Here is an 18772-nt window from a genome sequence, read left to right as displayed (position 1 = left end):
AATTCAGACTCTCACTTTCAGACCCGATTCCAGACTTCTGAGTCTAAGCCTATGTAAGAAGAGGGAGGAAGGCTTAGTGCTGATGGAACATAGCTCCCTGTATACAGGCAGAGGCAACTGTGTGTGTGAAGGAGAAAGAGAGAGACTGAGCAGGGAGCTGTTGGTAGCTGACGAGCACAAGCCAAGCCTGTGAGTCAACACTGACACTCCAGCCAGGAAGTCGCTCCGTTCACAAGGAGCACCGCCCACCCTCTCCTGTTCTAGTCTGCCTGTGAAATAAGATCCCAGCTGTTGCGCTAAACTGTAGCTTGACCATGTTAAATCACATCAAAACTCGAGAGCATGTATGAAGATCCCTGTCTGATTTCCCTCCAGCCCTGCAACATTGCAGTACTGTGAGTGTGTTCTCTCACTGGGGCACCAGTCATGTGTTTCTCATCAATTGTGCCAGTGACAGCGATTTAGCACCGAACAAAGGTTGTGTGAGCTTCATAGGCCAGTGTGAGCCAACTAACTAACTAATTGGTGAGCCAAAGTATGTATCTAAGAGGAGGGGCAGAGGGGAAAGTGTGTGTGTTTGGGAGGCCTGGCCAGACATGAGGACAGCTACATTCTCTTCATCTGTCTCCAATCTCCCTCTTAGCCAGAGCAGGTCAAGTTCCTTGCTGCTCTTAATGTGTGTGTGTGTGTGTGTGTGTGTGTGTGTGTGTGTGTGTGTGTGTGTGTTTGGGTGTCAACCTAAGAGCTGAGCTCAACTTGGGTTCATGCCAATGCAGTCGTCTCCATGCCTCTGAGTTAGCGGCACATACCTCTGTATCTTTGCTTCCTCTTCTTGCTCGGTCTCTGCCGTGTTTCTCCATCTTCTCCCATTTCTCTATCTTACTAACCACCCTCTGGGACTCACCTCCTGACTTTCACTCTCTCCCCCTGTTTCTTTTATTTTTTCTTCATATCACTCCATATTGAAACACTTGTCCTAAACACTTGTCTGCATTCCACATGCGCTCTTCTGTAGATGGAAGTCAGGTGTTTCTACCATACAGGCAGTTTGATGTGATTGGTTTTAAAGTTTTACGTGAAACAAATACAATCCTAAAATCCACGTTTTCTGCACAACAATAATGTTGTTTGGTCAGACATCAGCAAACTGCCATTAGAGCAAATGAAGACTAAAGAAAGTAAATCCTGCTTATCTAGTTTCTGTGCTACACCCTTTCCTGACTAACACGTACCTTTGCGTTTTGAAGCTGTGTTCCCACTGTGTTTCTTCATCATACCCCTGAAGAACATTTAGAAATGTTTTTGCTGGACACAAATGAACCTTAACCATAACTCTTGAAAGGGAAAAGGGCAGCAACCCTGTCTCCCCTCCCCCTAAAATGCCCAACAGCTGAAACTTATATACAGTTTAGTGAGGATCAGAGAGGCTTGTCCTTTGGAGGTAAACTTTATTTTGAAGAAGAAGAAGATTTCACGTCTGTCAAAACCGGCGGCCTTGAGGATAGTAGAAAACAGTTGCCGTGATTGGTTGTCTGTGGACATAAGCTTTGGCCTTCGAATCTGTCATAGGAATGTGGTTTCCATCTGTCTGGCAGAATCCTAAAGTATCTATATTTTTACTATTGTACTGTTGTACACATGCTTTCATTTCCTGATACTACTAGTGTACCCTTCTCTCCCTTACACCCCCCGCTCTCTCTCTCCTTCGTTCCCTCTATAATATACTAAGCTGTAGCTTGATTGAAAGCAGCAGCTGCCAGCCGACCAAGTGGCTATTACCTGAGCTGGGGAGAGGACGAGTGAGGCTGTCGGGAGGGGAAGGGGGACAAGAGAGGCATATGGGAGAGGGAGGGAGGGGAGGACGAGAAAGGCAATCGTATGGGGGGGGGGGGGGCACAGTCCAGTCGGGGAGAGCTGCAGAGAGATGCCAGCTGTTCTAAACTAGGCATGTGGCAGAGATGAAGGTCTGCCACCAGACGCTGACTCTGACCCTATGACCTCGCCATCAGCAACTAACATTTTTAGATGTTGCATCCACAATTGGACTTTATAGTCAAATAAACTTGACCTCCAGCAAGTGATTGATTCTTTTGCTTTTGTTTTCCTGGCAAGACAACAAATTCCCTTTGGAATACAGTAGGCCTATATGTGCTTACCCCACTGACTTTATTCAATCAGCTTCCCCTTGTTTACATTTGAATGTGGGTGTGGGGTAGAGGTGTCCTCAAGGCTTTTCTAACAATGAGTCTGGGTCCTACCTGGTCAGTACACTGTTCTGGTGTAAATCACATAATTTGAATAATCCTGTTATGTTGACAGGACTATCTAGGGTAAATACTGATTGTGATTGTGATTAGACTATGCTCCTGTGGATAAACTAGCCTATCTGAGTAGTAATTATAGGAAAATCCTATGAATGTACCTTTTTGATAGTATGTCACCTGGTCACTGGGTATTAAACCTAAAGACAAGAAAATAAAATCACTTGTTGTGATGGATTGTTGTGATAAACATGGTTTTAAAATGACAACATTATCAATTGATTTGAAGGTTATGTGAATCTAATGACTTATTTTGGTGACAAGACAGAATGTAGCATCCTATGCTAGCTATTTTCGAAAGAAAGCACTAACTACATTGTTTGATCATTGAAATACTTAAATGGTTCATTGGGTTAATTGTTCCCAACATTAAAGCCTGGTGAATTGCATGTATTTAAACACCATGACGAAAGGTCATGGCGACAATGCAATAAAATGTGTTTATTGACGTATTCATTGCAGAACGTTGGAAAACACAGTATTTCCATCTTTAATTTTTTAAGAAAATGTTGAAAACGAATGACAATGTATGAATCCAGACCTGTCGTAGACAATCCCAAGCCATCACTTAGCAATGATTAAGTCAACGTACAGGTTTCTTACGACAACATGACGTATTACGACAGGCGGGCATAACTTTTCGCTGAAATGTGTGATTTGCGGGTTCGATTAGGGAGGGGTATAGGAAGTGGGGGGTGCAGCGCACCGAGGCCGCCTCCCCTTGTATAAAAACTCAAACTCAACCGTCATTTCTTTCTCTTTCTGTTACCTGACTGGGGGCAGCTGCAGTGGCCGTGTGATCTAATAACACCGGTAGGTGCGCTTATTTTAAAAGTTGGCTTAAATGTAATGTGTTATTTCATTGTTTAGTAGCTGTATGTGGAGTTGAATGTCGTTTATTCATGTTTTCTAGTAACTTGGGCGAAATGGATGGTGAACTATTGATGGTTGATTATGTAATTGGTCAACCTGTAGATTTGATTGGAGAGCCTTCTATGGCGTGTAGCTGATATCTCAAGTTTTAATATACTCTGATGTTCCAATTAAGATGGCTTGTCCACATAAGTTTGTCCGAACTTGCTGGAATTGTGGAAAATCTGACTTGAATTGGGGGAGGGGGAAACCGAGGAAAAGGAACAAAGGATGCTTTGCAATCGGATAAACGATGGAGAGGGCAATTTATTTTCATTTTCAACGACTGCCAAGTCTCCGACAACAGGTGTTGAGTCGGGGGCTGATTCCATTTGGATATTTCGGAATCTTTCTGACACTTAACACTACGTGGCCCAGCAACAACACGTGTCGCGTCTGGCTGATGGCCGACTGAGGCCTAGTAGATAATGACTCATTCACCTTACTAAATTGGATGAGTGATTCATGACCGGAATACCGACAGAGAATGCACATTGTCCCAGGATTTTAAATGAAATGTATTAACTATTATTACAATTATTATTGGTTGGCTCTAGCTCTAGCGGGTCTTCCCAGCGAACTAGCCACCGTTGAGTTGGACGTCTCGTGACCGACGACTAGATAAGTTGCCCGTTAAGGAGCGTCGTTTTAATGTTAGTTTTCTCACATTTCAGAAACTAAAACAATGGGAAAGGAAAAGATCCACATCAACATCGTGGTCATTGGCCATGTCGACTCCGGGAAGTCGACCACCACCGGTCATCTGATCTACAAATGCGGGGGCATCGACAAGAGGACCATCGAGAAATTCGAGAAGGAAGCCGCTGAGGTAAGCGGATTTTAGTCCATCGGTGTCTTTGTGAAGTTCGCGGCTCGCTGGATTAAAGATGGCGCCTCTAGCATGCCTTTCTGAACTCTTGAAGCCGGTAGGGTGTGGGCATCGAGTGCGCGCTCTAGTGGGGTGTGGCTTGCTAGCTCTTGCATATGAATGGAAATGACTGTGCAGTTTGTTTTAATAGAACTCATGCACTACCATGCATGATTGGCATAAAAATTAACATGTTTGGAAAACTGTCAAATATATGAAGGCCAGTTATCCGTGCTGGATACAATTTTTTTTATTTTTCACCCTTAGATGGGCAAGGGCTCCTTCAAGTATGCCTGGGTGCTGGACAAGCTGAAGGCAGAGCGTGAGCGTGGTATTACCATTGATATCGCCCTGTGGAAGTTTGAGACTGGCAAGTTCTACGTCACCATCATTGATGCTCCTGGACACAGGGACTTCATCAAGAACATGATCACCGGTACCTCACAGGTAAAGATGTTGCTGAGAACTTCTTGAAGTAATCCAGATTTGTCAAGTTAGTTCTTACTTAATCCTATATTTTCTCCTTCGCAGGCTGACTGTGCTGTGCTCATCGTTGCTGGTGGTGTGGGTGAGTTTGAGGCTGGTATCTCCAAGAACGGCCAGACTCGTGAGCACGCTCTCCTGGCTTTCACCCTGGGAGTGAAGCAGCTCATTGTTGGCGTCAATAAGATGGACTCCACCGAGCCCCCCTACAGCCAGAAGCGTTACGATGAGATCACCAAGGAGGTCTCCACCTACATCAAGAAGATCGGCTACAACCCCGCCACTGTCGCCTTTGTGCCCATCTCTGGGTGGCACGGAGACAACATGCTGGAGCCCTCCAGCAACGTAAGCTTCCACCCTGCCAAATATGACCCGTGTCCAACTGGCCATGGCAATAGTTATGCAGCGCTCATCGATGGTATCTTAATTCAATTTGTCCTGCCTGAATACAGATGCCCTGGTTCAAGGGGTGGAAGGTTGAGCGCAAGGAGGGTAATGCCAGTGGAGTTACTCTGCTGGAGTCCCTCGATGCCATCCTGCCCCCATCCCGCCCCACCGACAAGCCCCTCCGTCTCCCCCTGCAGGACGTCTACAAAATTGGCGGTAAGAATTGGGAGACATGAATCATTTGAATTGGAGCTGTTGCAGTGTAAGCCTGAGTTGCATTTCTACATTGAGAAACGCTTGTTTCCTTTCTAGGTATTGGAACAGTGCCCGTGGGCCGTGTGGAGACTGGTACCCTGAAGCCCGGTATGGTCGTCACCTTCGCCCCCGCCAACGTGACCACTGAGGTCAAGTCTGTGGAGATGCACCACGAGACCCTGACCGAGGCTATGCCCGGTGACAACGTTGGCTTCAACGTCAAGAACGTGTCCGTCAAAGATATCCGTCGTGGTAACGTGGCTGGAGACAGCAAGAACGACCCTCCCATGGCTGCTGGCACCTTCACTGCCCAGGTAGGCATCGTTTTTAGATGGCTTTTAAACCATTTGATTGCAGGAAGCATTTCACTGAATTGAGTGCTGATTATGAATCATGTCCTTCCAGGTCATCATCCTGAACCACCCTGGACAGATCTCCCAGGGCTATGCCCCCGTTCTGGATTGCCACACAGCTCACATCGCCTGCAAGTTCAGTGAGCTCAAGGAGAAGATCGACCGTCGTTCCGGCAAGAAGCTTGAGGACAACCCCAAGGCCCTCAAGTCCGGAGACGCAGCTATTGTTGAGATGATCCCAGGGAAGCCCATGTGTGTCGAGAGCTTCTCTGACTACCCTCCCCTTGGTGAGTTCTTCTGCCTGTTGTCCTCTTATATGCACACTCGAATATGAGTGGCTCTCATTCCCTTTGCTGTGCCATGATGCTGACTACTTTTTTCTGTTACAGGTCGCTTTGCCGTGCGTGACATGAGGCAGACCGTTGCCGTCGGCGTCATCAAGGCTGTTGACAAGAAGACCGCAGCTGGTGGCAAGGTCACCAAGTCTGCACAGAAGGCCGGTGGTAAAAAGTGAATTCTGCTGCCACAGGTTGCCCCTCAGGTCGCGGGCTCTGCTGCCCAACATTCTGCAGAACCTAAGCACCTGAATTCTGTACTAAAGGACTGGTTAATGCTGATTAAAACCCATCGCAAAAGTTTTCGCAGGAAAAGAACCCAACACGGATAAAAACCTTGTGGTGTTGTCGCTAGAATGACAGTGCCTCTTTCATTTGTTAAAATTTGAGTTGGTAATGGTTTAGAACTGCGCCTGTTGATGCCACAAAGTAATTGGCAAGAAAGCTGCTGGTAACTAATAAAGGTCTTTTGAATTTCTTGACCAACACTTTCTCGTTGTTCCTGACTAGGGGTAGAGGGGGGAATGCCTGCAAGTACATCGTTCTTGCAGCTGTTTAGACACATGTTTTTGAGACTGCTGCTGACGCAGTGTCCAGTGATGGATTTCTCTGCCCAATAGCTGCAGTGGGGTTACTCTAGCAACCAATGGTATATCTTTTGCGAGACAGCAGGGTGGCAGAATTTGCTCTTCTCCCGCCCCCCCTGTCACTGGTATAAAAAGCCATGTGAGATCATATTCTGTCCTTTTTCTCCGGTCTTAATCAGGATACTCGGAACTGTCTCAGGTTGGTGAAATGTATTTCCTTAAATAGAGCTTGATTAAAGCGGTCACTTCTCAGTTAATGTATAATGAATGTGATTATAGCTTATGTATGGTCTGATGGCTAGTCATACATGCTGTACTATAATGACAATCCTTAAGTGACATTCCTAACTTGGTTGAAATGAATCGACTAAAATAAAGGCATTATTAAGCAGACCTTCAGATACGGGTCTAAATGACAGCTGTCTTAAAATAAAGAAATAAAAGCGCATTGAGACAATCGGATCTGCTTTGAACTTGGAAATAAAGTCATCATAGCGAGCTTTGCTGTAGCGCGTTAACCTAGTATGTATCACTAGACAGTAATTGCATGCACGCGCATTTACCCGGCTTCACGGTCATAGAGCGCGTGTCATTAGACAACATGGCGGTCTTACTTCCAGACCGACTTAACATGGAGGCCCGAGTACAGGCAGCATGTGAGAATGCATGAGTCAGTGGATATGTTCAGACGCAGTATCGAGAATGGCTAGAAGTGGCACCCTCCACCACTTTGTCCTCCTGCGTCACCCTCCTATCCCCCAAAAGTCAGAATTTTTATCAAATTTTACATTATTTTCTTATCAGTAAATCATCATGGGAAAGGAAAAGATACACATCAACATTGTGGTCATTGGCCATGTCGATTCCGGAAAGTCCACCACCACCGGTCATCTGATTTACAAATGCGGGGGCATCGACAAGAGAACCATCGAGAAGTTCGAAAAGGAAGCCGCTGAGGTACATACATTCAGTATCCCTGCCTATTGTCATACTGGTATATGTATATATATAACAGTATAAACCATGAATAAGCATGAACATGTCGCAGTTTGTGACGGGCGTGGTTACCTGATAGCTTTGACAATAGCGTCATCTACTGTCCAAATGGGTCAACAGCAATTGTGCATCAAACCATTATATTTTAAATGTTTTGTAATTGAGTATTTTTTCAGTGTTTTTCCTGAGAAATATAAACTATGGGTTCAGATTAATTAAGGGATTGTTAAAGTGTACATTCTACTCTTTAAAGGCCTCAGAAAAAACGTCTGTAAAAACTCACTATTCTGCAGTTGCTCATAATGTCAGGAATATTATGATTATTTTGAATTAATTTTTGTAAATTTTATGAGCATGCACACAGTAACCAACTAATCCACCTAAACTAAGAAGGATCAGCTCCATTTTTGTATTTAATTATTTGTGTGTATAGATGGGCAAGGGTTCCTTCAAGTATGCCTGGGTGCTTGACAAGCTGAAGGCAGAGCGTGAGCGTGGTATTACTATCGACATCTCCCTCTGGAAGTTTGAAACCAGCAAGTACTATGTCACCATCATTGATGCTCCTGGACACAGGGACTTCATCAAGAACATGATTACTGGTACCTCTCAGGTAAATATGCTTTCTGAAGCCTGTGGCTTCTTCGGTTTCCTAATAGAGAATAGGTTCTGTAATCTGCGTTATCCTTCCATGAGATTGATGCACAGTTACACCTTTTAATTTATTTAGCAAATAATTTTATCCAAACAACAGACCAAAAGTGCACATAGTAAGTGAGCTAGATAATCAAGGACTAGAAGTGTAGTTCTTCAAAAAAACGAAAACAAATATTTAGGGCATTTTCTGCTTTAATGGGGACAAATAAAATGAAGAGAGACAGGAAATGTAAGGAAGAGAGAGGGAAGGCTAGGTAGGTAATGGCCTGCACTGGATTAAAACTCAGCCTGTGTTTTAACCAGTTGGGTAAACCTCATGATTTCAACCCCCTCTAGGCCGACTGTGCTGTGCTCATCGTTGCTGGTGGTGTAGGTGAGTTTGAGGCTGGCATCTCCAAGAACGGCCAGACTCGTGAGCACGCTCTCCTGGCTTACACCCTGGGTGTGAAGCAGCTCATCGTCGGCATTAACAAAATGGACTCCACCGAGCCCCCCTACAGCCAGAAGCGTTACGATGAGATCACCAAGGAAGTGAGCGCCTACATCAAGAAGATCGGCTACAACCCCGCCACTGTCGCCTTTGTGCCCATCTCTGGGTGGCACGGAGACAACATGCTGGAGCCCTCCAGCAATGTAAGTAACCTCAACCACCAACATGCAGTGTGGAGCAGACAAATCCTTTTAAAACATAGGATGAGAACCTAAAAAATAAACAGTTTACTATCACCACTTTGGTTGAGGGGTTTTCCCTTATTTGAGAGTAGCCAATGACTTGCGACCCTCTCCTCCCTTTTCCCAGATGACCTGGTTTAAGGGGTGGAAGGTTGAGCGCAAAGAGGGAAGTGCCAGCGGTGTTACTCTGCTGGAAGCCCTCGACTCCATCCTGCCCCCATCCCGCCCCACCGACAAGGCCCTCCGTCTCCCCCTGCAGGACGTCTACAAAATTGGCGGTAAGAACCAAAGGCAGTCAAGCATTGTGACAGTTCACACTCTGGAGCATTCCTAAAGACTAATATTGGGCTTATATTGCTCTTGTATAACAGTTCTCTGAAATTCTCCCTCCCTATGTTTCACCAGGTATTGGAACAGTGCCCGTGGGCCGTGTGGAGACTGGTACCCTGAAGGCCGGTATGATCGTCACCTTCGCCCCCGCCAACGTGACCACTGAGGTCAAGTCTGTGGAGATGCACCACGAGACCCTGACCGAGGCTCTGCCTGGCGACAACGTCGGCTTCAACGTCAAGAACGTGTCCGTCAAAGATATCCGTCGTGGTAACGTTGCTGGAGACAGCAAGAACGACCCTCCCATGGAGGCCGACACCTTCACTGCCCAGGTATGGTCTTTGTTTTGTCTTACCGATACAATACATGTTAGAAAGTGTCCATATGACAAGGACCTATTCACAGAAATGTGACCCCAGCTAAATACATTTCACTTTGAAGGTATTACTTCAACAGTTACTATACTTAGTCATGTATAAGTGAAACATCAGATAAACAATAGCCAATATAAATAATCTTAATTTCCTGGGATTTCAGATTAGCCAATACCTACCTGTGTTAATTATTTTATTATGATCAGTAATGAATTTCTGTCTTATTCTCACATGCCCCCTTTCTCTTTCCCTTTCTTTCTCCTTCCAGGTCATCATCTTGAACCACCCTGGACAGATCTCCCAGGGCTATGCCCCCGTTCTGGATTGCCACACAGCTCACATCGCCTGCAAATTCAGTGAGCTCAAGGAGAAGATCGACCGTCGTTCCGGCAAGAAACTTGAGGACAACCCCAAGGCCCTCAAGTCCGGAGATGCCGCCATCATTGTCATGGTGCCAGGGAAGCCCATGTGTGTGGAGAGCTTCTCCGCATACCCTCCCCTTGGTAAGCATCCAGCATCCAAACCAACACCATAGTGGATCATCGGTCCTATAGAATGTCAGTGCTGAAGCGTTCTCAGAACACACATCAAAGCTACACAAGCTCTCAGCACACTTACACTGACAGTGACCATCAATCACAGACACCATTCCTCCTCTACCCTCACAGGTCGCTTTGCCGTGCGTGACATGAGGCAGACCGTTGCCGTCGGTGTCATCAAGGCTGTTGACAAGAAGACCGCCGGGGGTGGCAAGGTCACCAAGTCTGCACAGAAGGCCCAGAAGGGCAAATGAATCCTTGCTCCAGACGTCCAGCCGGGCGCATGGTCCCCGCGGGCATTACCCCCCCATCTTGCAGAGTCTCACAACCAGAGCTCTATACTTAAGGACTGGCTAATGCTGATAAAAACTCATCGCAAAAGTTTTCGCAGGAAAGGAAGGAAAATGTTCCAACAAACAGCTTTAGGAAATATGATAATGGTGATGATGACACCAAAAATAAAAACTTGACCATTGATTGCCAACGACGTTATTGTGTTTTGTAAATTGATTAGAAGTGTGTGATACTGTGATGGTATTTCAGTATTTGGTGTATTTGTTATATTTTTTTGCCATCATTTCAGAATAATTACAAAATGTATGTTGAGCCTGTTTTGGGAGTGCTTGTCAGATGCTGTGAAGCCTATCCTGAATATGGTGTACTTTACACAGGTGAAATCTGTGGTAGGTTTGTTTTAGGTTCTGTATTGTATTGTAGTTGTAACTCAACCATAGAGGAGCTAATGAAGGTATAAATCAGGGGCGTAGCCACGGGTAGGCTTGGGTAGGTACAGGCCTATCCTGACTAGAACATAATTCTATTGGAGTGGATTTAGCTCAATATAATCCAGTGGTTAATACAGTTGAGTTTTGCTTTCAGTAAAATCCCTTTATTCATCTTAAGAAAGCTAGGAAGCCTGGAACTGAGGCCTGTTGCTCCAGTTGGCTCAGAAACAGCGTCTTCCCCTCAGCTGTTCACCAGTTGAATCTTGGACTCAAACCTTGACCCCACTCTCTAGCCTTCCACCCCACCTCCCAGCTGTGCCTCAAGATAAAACCTTCAGATTCTTGCCCAATCTAGCACGTACATTCATTGCATCACACTGTTTTGCACTGTATATCTGTGTAATGCCCCACATCTTATTGCACTGCAGTATAACCCAAGGTAATTCTGAACAATTACATTCTTAGGACATGACAAGCAACAGCTACGTACGCATATAAAATATTAGTAGGCAATAAAAAAATGTTTTGGAGGAAAGTTACAGGGCATGAATAGAAGAAATACCAATAAACACTAGCAGCAGGTCCAGAGCCAGTACTATGGGGAATAAACCATAGAAAGCTACAACAGAGAATTAAATATAAAAAATATAATCAGATGGACTACCGTAATGTTGCTGTTTGATAAGCTTGATGGCCTGGGTGAAAAAACACCCAGTGAGTCTGGTAGTCTGTGCTTGGATGCTCTGGTACTGTTTACCAGATAGCTGCAGTGAGAAAAAATCTGTAGGCTGGGTGACAGTTCTGACTGCCGCGTCTGATTAGCTGGACCAGGAGAGCTCAACACAAACACAAACAGAACACCAACACAGTAGAGGTTGGGGAGTTTAGGAAGGATATTATGAAAATGGTTAGTTGAAGAGTATTGGTGAATGGCTTGTCCGGCTAGGCAAGCAGACAGACAGACAGACAGACAGACAGGCAGGCAGGCAGGCAGGCAGGCACGCACAAGAGCACAAGAGCACAAGAGCAAACTAGAGAAGTCCAAAGCATTTGAGTACCACTGTGCTGAAGCAGACGACAAGGAGTGGATAAATAACCGGGGTTGTTATTCTGCAGAGTAGATGAGGTCATGGAATGCAGGCAGGTTGAATAAAATCCTATCTAGAGGACGGCTTCCTCTACTGCTGTGTTTACAGGAAATTTCTTCAGGAAACAGAAAGAAGGCAGGGCACCTGGACACTCCTCCAGGTACTCGCAGTAACTCTTTATCAGGAAATGAAAGTGAAAGGCAAAGGTTGGATGTGACCGGGAGCAGCAGATTGTTGATGAACAAGTGTGTGTAATCTTGTCCATTAATCTGGGTTTTGATTGAACACAGGTGAGAGTTTTACTCATTATAACTGTGGCAGAATGTTTAGAAGGTGTTGATTGTTAGACAAATTGTTTACAAATATCGGAGTTATTGAGTTTAGTCATGTAACTGAGAGACACGTGTGTTTTTGTGTGTATGCAGGAGGATGAAGAGAAATTGTTCTCAGAGGCGGTCAGTAAAAACAACAGAAAACACTGCTTCCTCCACTCCTACTCCTCCATACAGACCTATCAACGGGACATCTTTATGCCCACCTGACCAGCACCCAAGCCTGGTAATGGAGGCAGGCGAGGGTGAATGTCAGGAAGGGGAAGTCGGAAGCAGCAACAAAGAGGCATCATTAGAGCTGAATGAAAACTCCACTCCTCCACCGACACCTACATCAAAGCCCAGGCAGAGGCCACAACAGACGAGTAAAAGAACAGTAGACATTTTCTGTTCCTGTTTCACATTATTGTTGACTGTCTGCATTTAGGGTGTATTATTGTCAATGCTTTGTGATGCATTGTGTTTACTTAGGTTCGCTATACTTGTGTTCTATCTATCAATCCATTCACCACAGTTCAGCTGCCCACAATACAGAAGGACACGCCTACCTCCCAAGAACTGCTTCACCGGATCAAACTCAGAGTCCGGGATCTAGTCATACCCCAGAGCAACCGCAAGTGGGCAGTGGAGCTCGTCAATGATCTTCGTGACAACCTGCTTGATTTCCTGAAGAACAATGATGAGCAACCTTTCTTCCAGTCAGCTGATTGGCTGACAAGTGGCAGCTATTATGAGACGGTGAAGGTGGGACCATCCAATAGTATTTCTTCTGTTATATCAATATCATGTACTGTGTTTAACTGCACAGAGGAACAGTGTGACTGTGTGGAACAGAAGGGATGGGGCTTTGACACTGTAATATCTGATTTGGGTCCATTCTGACAAGAAAATGTTTACATTGTTTAACATCAAAATATTGGTTGGGCATGACATTACTTGTGGGTTCTGTCAATGGAAAAATTCAGTCGTAAGTAACTCTCACCAATCAGTAAATATTAAAAAAGTTGTATCTACTATCTTACTATGTTGAATGTATGCTTGCAGATAGACAATCCAAATGAGTTTGATATGATGGTGAAGCTTCAGTCTCCCTCTCGGCTCAACTGGACTGAACTTGACCAATACCAAGGCCTGTTTTACGAAGTGGCCCTATCTAGGCCCACGCGCAGCAACATACGGCCATTTCTATTAGAGAACAGCCCAGACGGGCTCACTATATCAAGCAGCAAGATCCTGAGTGAAATGCATCGGTTGGTTCGGAAGTTCATCTGCACCTATAAAGGTGTGTGGTGTGTCATTCATTTTATCTATAATATTAAGAAAGAGAGTAAAGTTAAAGTGAATGTGGAGCTATCACATGATATCAGACTATTATATATTTCATGATCACACATGATTCATGACTAATTTGGGCTGTTTAATGATGTGGCTTTTATATACTGACTGTTCTTTATACTTCCCTTAAATACTGCACTCCTTGGTCCATTGCTGTACTTTCTATATGTAAAAACGTTTCCTCTATGCGATTGCCAGTTCCTGGAGGAAATTTCCGTTGGGTTGTCAACAAAAAGAAGGTCTACTGCCCAGCAGTAACACTATCCCTTTCGGCGACACATGATGAGGAAGAGTTGCTGTCGGTGGACGTGGTTCCAGCGCTGGAGGCCCACCCATCTCAGAAATGGCCTCAACCTGCTCGCAACGGTCTCAATGTGGATAACTGGCTGGGCAAGAAGACCAGACAGACCCTGACCAGCAAGACCTTCTACTTTGTGCCCAAGAGACCCAAAGGACGCAACCTCAGCCCTGCTGCCAAAGGTTTGAGATGTACACAAAAACAACACAACACACATAGAAAACTGACACACAAACAGTAGATTGTAAACAGCACAAAAAAAACTTTGAACAACTGACATCATTTGAAAATATTATGATGATGTATAGATCAGAAGTGGCCTGACTTGTGGGTACTGATCAGCTCAGTGTAAATGAAGTAGTTTCCTGTCTATTGCTTTTCTCTCTAACTTATAGAAAGCTGGAGGATCTCATTTTCCCACATTGAAAAGGAAATAATCAAGCTTCATGGCAACAAAAAAACCTGCTGCGAGACGACTGCCACCAAATGCTGCCGGTCAGATTCCATAGGCTACTAACCACTGTGACTTCTAAGACGTGTATTCCTAACTTGTAATTTTCTGTTGGCTCTTTGATGGGATGTCCATTCTAATTCCAAACAGTAACAAATTCTACATTTGAATTGCCTCTCACCCCTGCAGTAAAACCAGCTTCAGGCTCCTAAAATGTCTGATTGAGGCACTGAAGAGGCGCTTCCCTCAGGAGCTGGACTCCCTGTGCTCCTATCATGGGAAGACCGCCTTCTTCCACATCCTCTCCCTCCGGGGCCAGGATACCCAGTGGCTTCCTCAGCAGCTGCCCAGCTGCTTCATGCACCTCTTTGGGGCTTTCGAAGACCACGCCCGGAGTGGGATACTGCCTCACTTTTTCATCCCAGCCTGCAACCTTTTCTCTCCCCCAGCTTTCCCTCGCAAAGCTTTGTCCTTCCTTACCAGTGCGCTGGAGGAGCAGAAAAGGTTGAACCTGCCCTTGTTCATGCCCCAAGCTCCTTCCACACCCCTGGCCCTTCATGTGAGCCCTGACAACCCTGACAGACCTGACCTCATCCCCTTACAGTCCCAACTTCCACCAACTCCTCCTCGAGTCCTCTCTTTTGAGGTCACAGTGAAAATAATTTTGGCTGTAATCTTGGGGACTGTTTCCGCCATTTATATATTGTGAATGTGCATCCCTGTTGACTTTATACAGTGTATAGGGTGTAGTTGGGGATACTAAAATGCAGATGTTGTGACACACATGCTCACACATCATGCGTTGATATGTACTTGCAAATTGTACAATTGCTGCCACCCTCCCCAGCTCTGCCCCACTGTCTTCTGTATTGTCTGTACAATATGTTGTTAGTGCCATGTGAAGCCTTTTGACCTGCTTGTTAAAAAAGTTAATTTTAAGTTTGAAATGATTCCTGTCCACCGAGGGATCTTATTTCCCTACCTTGTTATTGTATGTACTTGTGCCTTTTTTCCCCACATCATTCTATATAATTTGTCATAAAGTGTGTGTGAGAATGTTTATTTGTGTGGCTCCTGCACTACATAATATCAATAGCCTACTCAATAAATATGTAGATAAAAAAATGTACAGCCTACGTGATTATTACACGACTTTGTTGAATACTCGATTCTGATCGGTCAATTAAGGCATTCAACGTTCTGTTCTGAATTACAGATCAAATACCGCAGCTATGGACGGTAAATAAATATGTTTGCATTATTTTTGTGCGTAAACGGAACGTTGTGAATTTCCAACAAGTTACCTTAGAGCACGCTTTCGTGAACACGCAGGTATAAATAGTCTGCGCCGGAAATGTGACGTCCTCTTCTAGTGATCAAACATGGCGGTGAGTATAGCATGAACACTTATGATGGCGAAATGTAACAACTTGACGCTTAAATCCACAATCATCAGAGCTGTAATTCGTTAAAACGTGTAGTGGGATACATAAATATGAGTATATGCATGTGACGTATGAAGATAATAGCCTATTTTGTTAAAATAATAATGGGCTGTCTAAGAAATTACAGAATTACCAATGCTAATGACTTGGCTGTTAGCTACGTTCAACCCCGAGCTATGCTTCGACCATTTAATAAGTAAACACTGTTATAGAGGTATAAATGACCCTTTCGGCGCATGATGGTTATGAAGTTGGCTTAAACGCAACTTAACGTAAACATCGTTTTGTCTTGAATTGCTATAAATCCCAAAAACATGAGCGTAACGTTCAACATCCGCCGGGATATGCACAGGCATGTCTGAGCAGCAGACATGGAAACTTGCGTGTTAACTCGTTTGAAACTGCTACGTGCGTCTTGAATTCTATTTATTGGTCCAATGTAGCTTTGGCATGGGTTTCTGTGAACGTTCACATGATACCGCCTATAATGGAATTCTGAGAATTGATTTTGGCTAGTTACATCCTCGAAGCTAGCAAGTTACCCTTTCAGAGCTTGCCAGACTTAGACAGACATCTATGCAGTAGTAGTGAAGGCAAATAATATTGCCTGTTAATATTCCTTCAAGAATGCTAATTTGTTTTCCTAAATTTCTCTGTCAACAGGAACAGGGTGAGAAAAAGGAGAACCCCATGAAAGAGCTGCGTATTCGCAAGCTCTGCCTAAACATCTGCGTGGGTGAGAGTGGTGACAGGCTGACCCGTGCCGCCAAGGTGCTTGAGCAGCTCACAGGCCAGACTCCTGTGTTCTCCAAGGGTAAGCCTTTCCTATTTATATTTGTAACCCTTTTGACAATCTTGTCAGTTTCACAATGAAGATTTGGATGAATATTTGAACTGAAGCTTGGCCTGCTCAACTATATACGCATCAATAGTGTAAAGAACTGTGGAATGTAGTCAACGGCCCTGCTTTTGTTAGAACTGATGCATTGCATCGCAGACTTGAATCTTGATTGGTTTACCATCAGTTTTTTCTGTCAACCATGAATAGCTATTTTCTCAACTGGGGTTTGACGTGGAAAACCCAAGTGAATGTCATGTAGTCATATCCTCCTACCTTTCTCCACAGCCCGCTACACTGTGCGATCCTTCGGCATCCGCAGAAATGAAAAGATTGCTGTCCACTGTACTGTCCGTGGAGCCAAGGCAGAGGAAATCCTGGAGAAAGGACTCAAGGTCTGGATCTTGATGCCCTAATGATTTTACTGAGATTTTCCCACTCCTGGGAAATGACATTTGTAATGTGTTTTTGGTTTGACTCATTTCCCTGTGACCTGCAATGGAATACTTAATTTATACCGATTTCTTTGGTTGATTTATAGTCTGTAGAATATTAGCTTGCATTGCTCTCTGTGGATTGGCCACATAATGGATGTAGTACATACTGAAAAGTGATTTATTTTAAAACAAATCTTGTCCTTACCACAGGTGCGTGAGTATGAGTTGAGGAAGAACAACTTCTCAGACACCGGGAACTTCGGTTTTGGTATCCAGGAACACATTGACCTGGGCATCAAGTATGACCCTAGCATTGGAATCTATGGACTGGACTTCTACGTGGTGAGTGGAAAGGACTTGCATGTGGGATATTCATGCCTCGCCTGTGTCTTAAACAACTGTCTGCCCATGTAGTCAGGTATGCAGGCAGTGTTAATGAGTAATTCAAGGGAAGGTTTGGAACCAGTCTACCCGATGACAGATTCTGGATATATTCGGCCCTGTGCCTCACTATGGCACTGTCATGCCCTCTAACCTCCCCTCCCCTCTGTCAGGTCCTGGGCAGACCCGGCTTCAGCATTGCTGACAAGAAGCAGAAGACTGGCCGCATCGGATACAAGCACCGCATCCGCAAAGAGGAGTCCATGCGCTGGTTCCAGCAGAAGGTAAGGCTTTATGTTCCCCTCCTGAGGACGATGGGGTCTTGCACAGTAAAGCCCACACAACCCCTGCTTTTAACCCTTGTGTTATCTTCGGGTCATTCTGACCCATTGGTCATTGTGACCCACCGTCATATTGCGACAAATTTACCACATACCAAAAAAAAAAAACGTTTTAACCGTTGGGCTGTCTCAGACCCCCCACATTGCAAAGGTTAAAAGAGAATTATTTTTATTTGTTTTTGTATTGGGTAAACGCAACGATGGTTCGTTATGAACCTTTGGGTCATGTGACCTGAAGGCAGCACAAGGGTTAAGGGTCAACAGTTTGTTTTCTAATGTAGGTGGGACAGCATTTATTTTTTGTATAGCCGAAAATGCGATTGATTTATAACTTAATAAAGGGATAGGGGCAGATTTGCAGTTTTCAAAACATTTAATCTGCGCTCCTGCTTTGAACCTATAATTTGAACATCACTATCTTCTGAGGACATTACTCCATGTTGACAAAGGGATGAATATGTATATAAATTCTTATTGCATTCTCAGTTGTCATTTTCATTAACAGACCCCATTCATGGTCATGTTCAGTGAACCCCAGTCATGAGGATTTTACAGAGCATTGCACTGATGTCTTTCTCTGTCCTCTACAGTATGATGGCATCATTCTCCCTGGAAAGTAAAGGACCACCAGCAAGACCTTGTTTATAATAAACTAATAAAATTGAAAAATGCCACTTTGTTTTTCTGTGTTCCTTGAATGAAATTACGAGTAAGGCTTGTGCTTGAACCACCAGAGGGCAGATATCCTCCATGACTTGTGCTGTGAAAAGGCTTCTTCAATTGATGGTATAGTTTTTTTTTGGAGTACTCAAGTTGCATTTGATTGCAAGAGTTACAACAACACTACTCATTCGTTTGAAATTCAAAAGACCTAGTGAGTGTAGACTGCTGCTTTTAACTTCTGACCAACAGTAGTGTGAAGCCGGTCACTGCAAATTCTATTCAATGGTCTGTGGTGTTGGATTGTGACTTTCCATCTTCATCGTTCATGTTTGTGAGGAGAAATACAGGAATGAAGTGTATTGAAACCAA

General features: G+C 44.5%; 4 protein-coding genes across 4 annotated transcripts; all 4 read left to right on the top strand.

Moving 5' to 3' along the window:
• The first annotated feature begins 3007 nt into the window (after positions 1 to 3007).
• LOC136961777 (elongation factor 1-alpha, oocyte form) lies at positions 3008 to 6402 on the top strand. The gene is made up of 8 exons (XM_067255200.1): positions 3008 to 3134; positions 3908 to 4062; positions 4369 to 4548; positions 4633 to 4929; positions 5037 to 5187; positions 5284 to 5540; positions 5632 to 5866; positions 5969 to 6402. Exons 2-8 carry the CDS (start codon positions 3919 to 3921, stop codon positions 6091 to 6093), a joined length of 1389 nt encoding a protein of 462 aa, XP_067111301.1. The 5' UTR covers positions 3008 to 3134; positions 3908 to 3918; the 3' UTR covers positions 6094 to 6402.
• Positions 6403 to 6556: 154 nt separating this feature from the next.
• On the top strand, positions 6557 to 10553 carry eef1a1l2 (eukaryotic translation elongation factor 1 alpha 1, like 2). The gene is made up of 8 exons (XM_067255199.1): positions 6557 to 6700; positions 7306 to 7458; positions 7931 to 8110; positions 8491 to 8787; positions 8954 to 9104; positions 9232 to 9488; positions 9799 to 10033; positions 10199 to 10553. The coding sequence occupies exons 2-8, from the start codon at positions 7315 to 7317 to the stop codon at positions 10321 to 10323; spliced, it is 1389 nt and encodes a 462-aa protein (XP_067111300.1). The 5' UTR covers positions 6557 to 6700; positions 7306 to 7314; the 3' UTR covers positions 10324 to 10553.
• A 1461-nt stretch (positions 10554 to 12014) lies between these two features.
• LOC136962661 (cyclic GMP-AMP synthase) lies at positions 12015 to 15411 on the top strand. The gene is made up of 7 exons (XM_067256517.1): positions 12015 to 12172; positions 12308 to 12579; positions 12729 to 12958; positions 13259 to 13496; positions 13748 to 14029; positions 14243 to 14342; positions 14488 to 15411. Exons 2-7 carry the CDS (start codon positions 12312 to 12314, stop codon positions 15005 to 15007), a joined length of 1638 nt encoding a protein of 545 aa, XP_067112618.1. The 5' UTR covers positions 12015 to 12172; positions 12308 to 12311; the 3' UTR covers positions 15008 to 15411.
• A 254-nt stretch (positions 15412 to 15665) lies between these two features.
• Positions 15666 to 18414, top strand: rpl11 (ribosomal protein L11). Its single transcript, XM_067256518.1, has 6 exons — positions 15666 to 15686; positions 16407 to 16557; positions 16870 to 16976; positions 17229 to 17360; positions 17573 to 17683; positions 18331 to 18414. Exons 1-6 carry the CDS (start codon positions 15681 to 15683, stop codon positions 18358 to 18360), a joined length of 537 nt encoding a protein of 178 aa, XP_067112619.1. The 5' UTR covers positions 15666 to 15680; the 3' UTR covers positions 18361 to 18414.
• Positions 18415 to 18772: the final 358 nt, after the last annotated feature.

This window comes from Osmerus mordax, chromosome 18 (genome assembly GCF_038355195.1).
Source record: "Osmerus mordax isolate fOsmMor3 chromosome 18, fOsmMor3.pri, whole genome shotgun sequence".
NCBI lineage: Eukaryota > Metazoa > Chordata > Actinopteri > Osmeriformes > Osmeridae > Osmerus > Osmerus mordax.
The sequence above is the reverse complement of the archived record's forward strand: the minus strand, read 5'-3'. Positions and strand labels throughout refer to the sequence as shown.

Excerpts from the sequence above, each read along its gene's own strand:
- LOC136961777 (XM_067255200.1), top strand. The coding sequence starts at position 3,919 with ATGGGAAAGGAAAAGATCCACATCAACATCGTGGTCATTGGCCATGTC. Across the intron at positions 4,930-5,036 it reads TGCTGGAGCCCTCCAGCAAC|ATGCCCTGGTTCAAGGGGTG; the intron begins GTAAGCTTCCAC and ends GCCTGAATACAG. Across the intron at positions 5,541-5,631 it reads CTGGCACCTTCACTGCCCAG|GTCATCATCCTGAACCACCC; the intron begins GTAGGCATCGTT and ends ATGTCCTTCCAG.
- eef1a1l2 (XM_067255199.1), top strand. The coding sequence starts at position 7,315 with ATGGGAAAGGAAAAGATACACATCAACATTGTGGTCATTGGCCATGTC. Across the intron at positions 8,111-8,490 it reads TGATTACTGGTACCTCTCAG|GCCGACTGTGCTGTGCTCAT; the intron begins GTAAATATGCTT and ends AACCCCCTCTAG. Across the intron at positions 10,034-10,198 it reads CTCCGCATACCCTCCCCTTG|GTCGCTTTGCCGTGCGTGAC; the intron begins GTAAGCATCCAG and ends CTACCCTCACAG.
- LOC136962661 (XM_067256517.1), top strand. The coding sequence starts at position 12,312 with ATGAAGAGAAATTGTTCTCAGAGGCGGTCAGTAAAAACAACAGAAAAC. Across the intron at positions 12,959-13,258 it reads GCTATTATGAGACGGTGAAG|ATAGACAATCCAAATGAGTT; the intron begins GTGGGACCATCC and ends GTATGCTTGCAG. Across the intron at positions 13,497-13,747 it reads GTTCATCTGCACCTATAAAG|TTCCTGGAGGAAATTTCCGT; the intron begins GTGTGTGGTGTG and ends TGCGATTGCCAG.
- rpl11 (XM_067256518.1), top strand. Across the intron at positions 16,558-16,869 it reads GACTCCTGTGTTCTCCAAGG|CCCGCTACACTGTGCGATCC; the intron begins GTAAGCCTTTCC and ends CTTTCTCCACAG. Across the intron at positions 17,684-18,330 it reads TGCGCTGGTTCCAGCAGAAG|TATGATGGCATCATTCTCCC; the intron begins GTAAGGCTTTAT and ends TGTCCTCTACAG.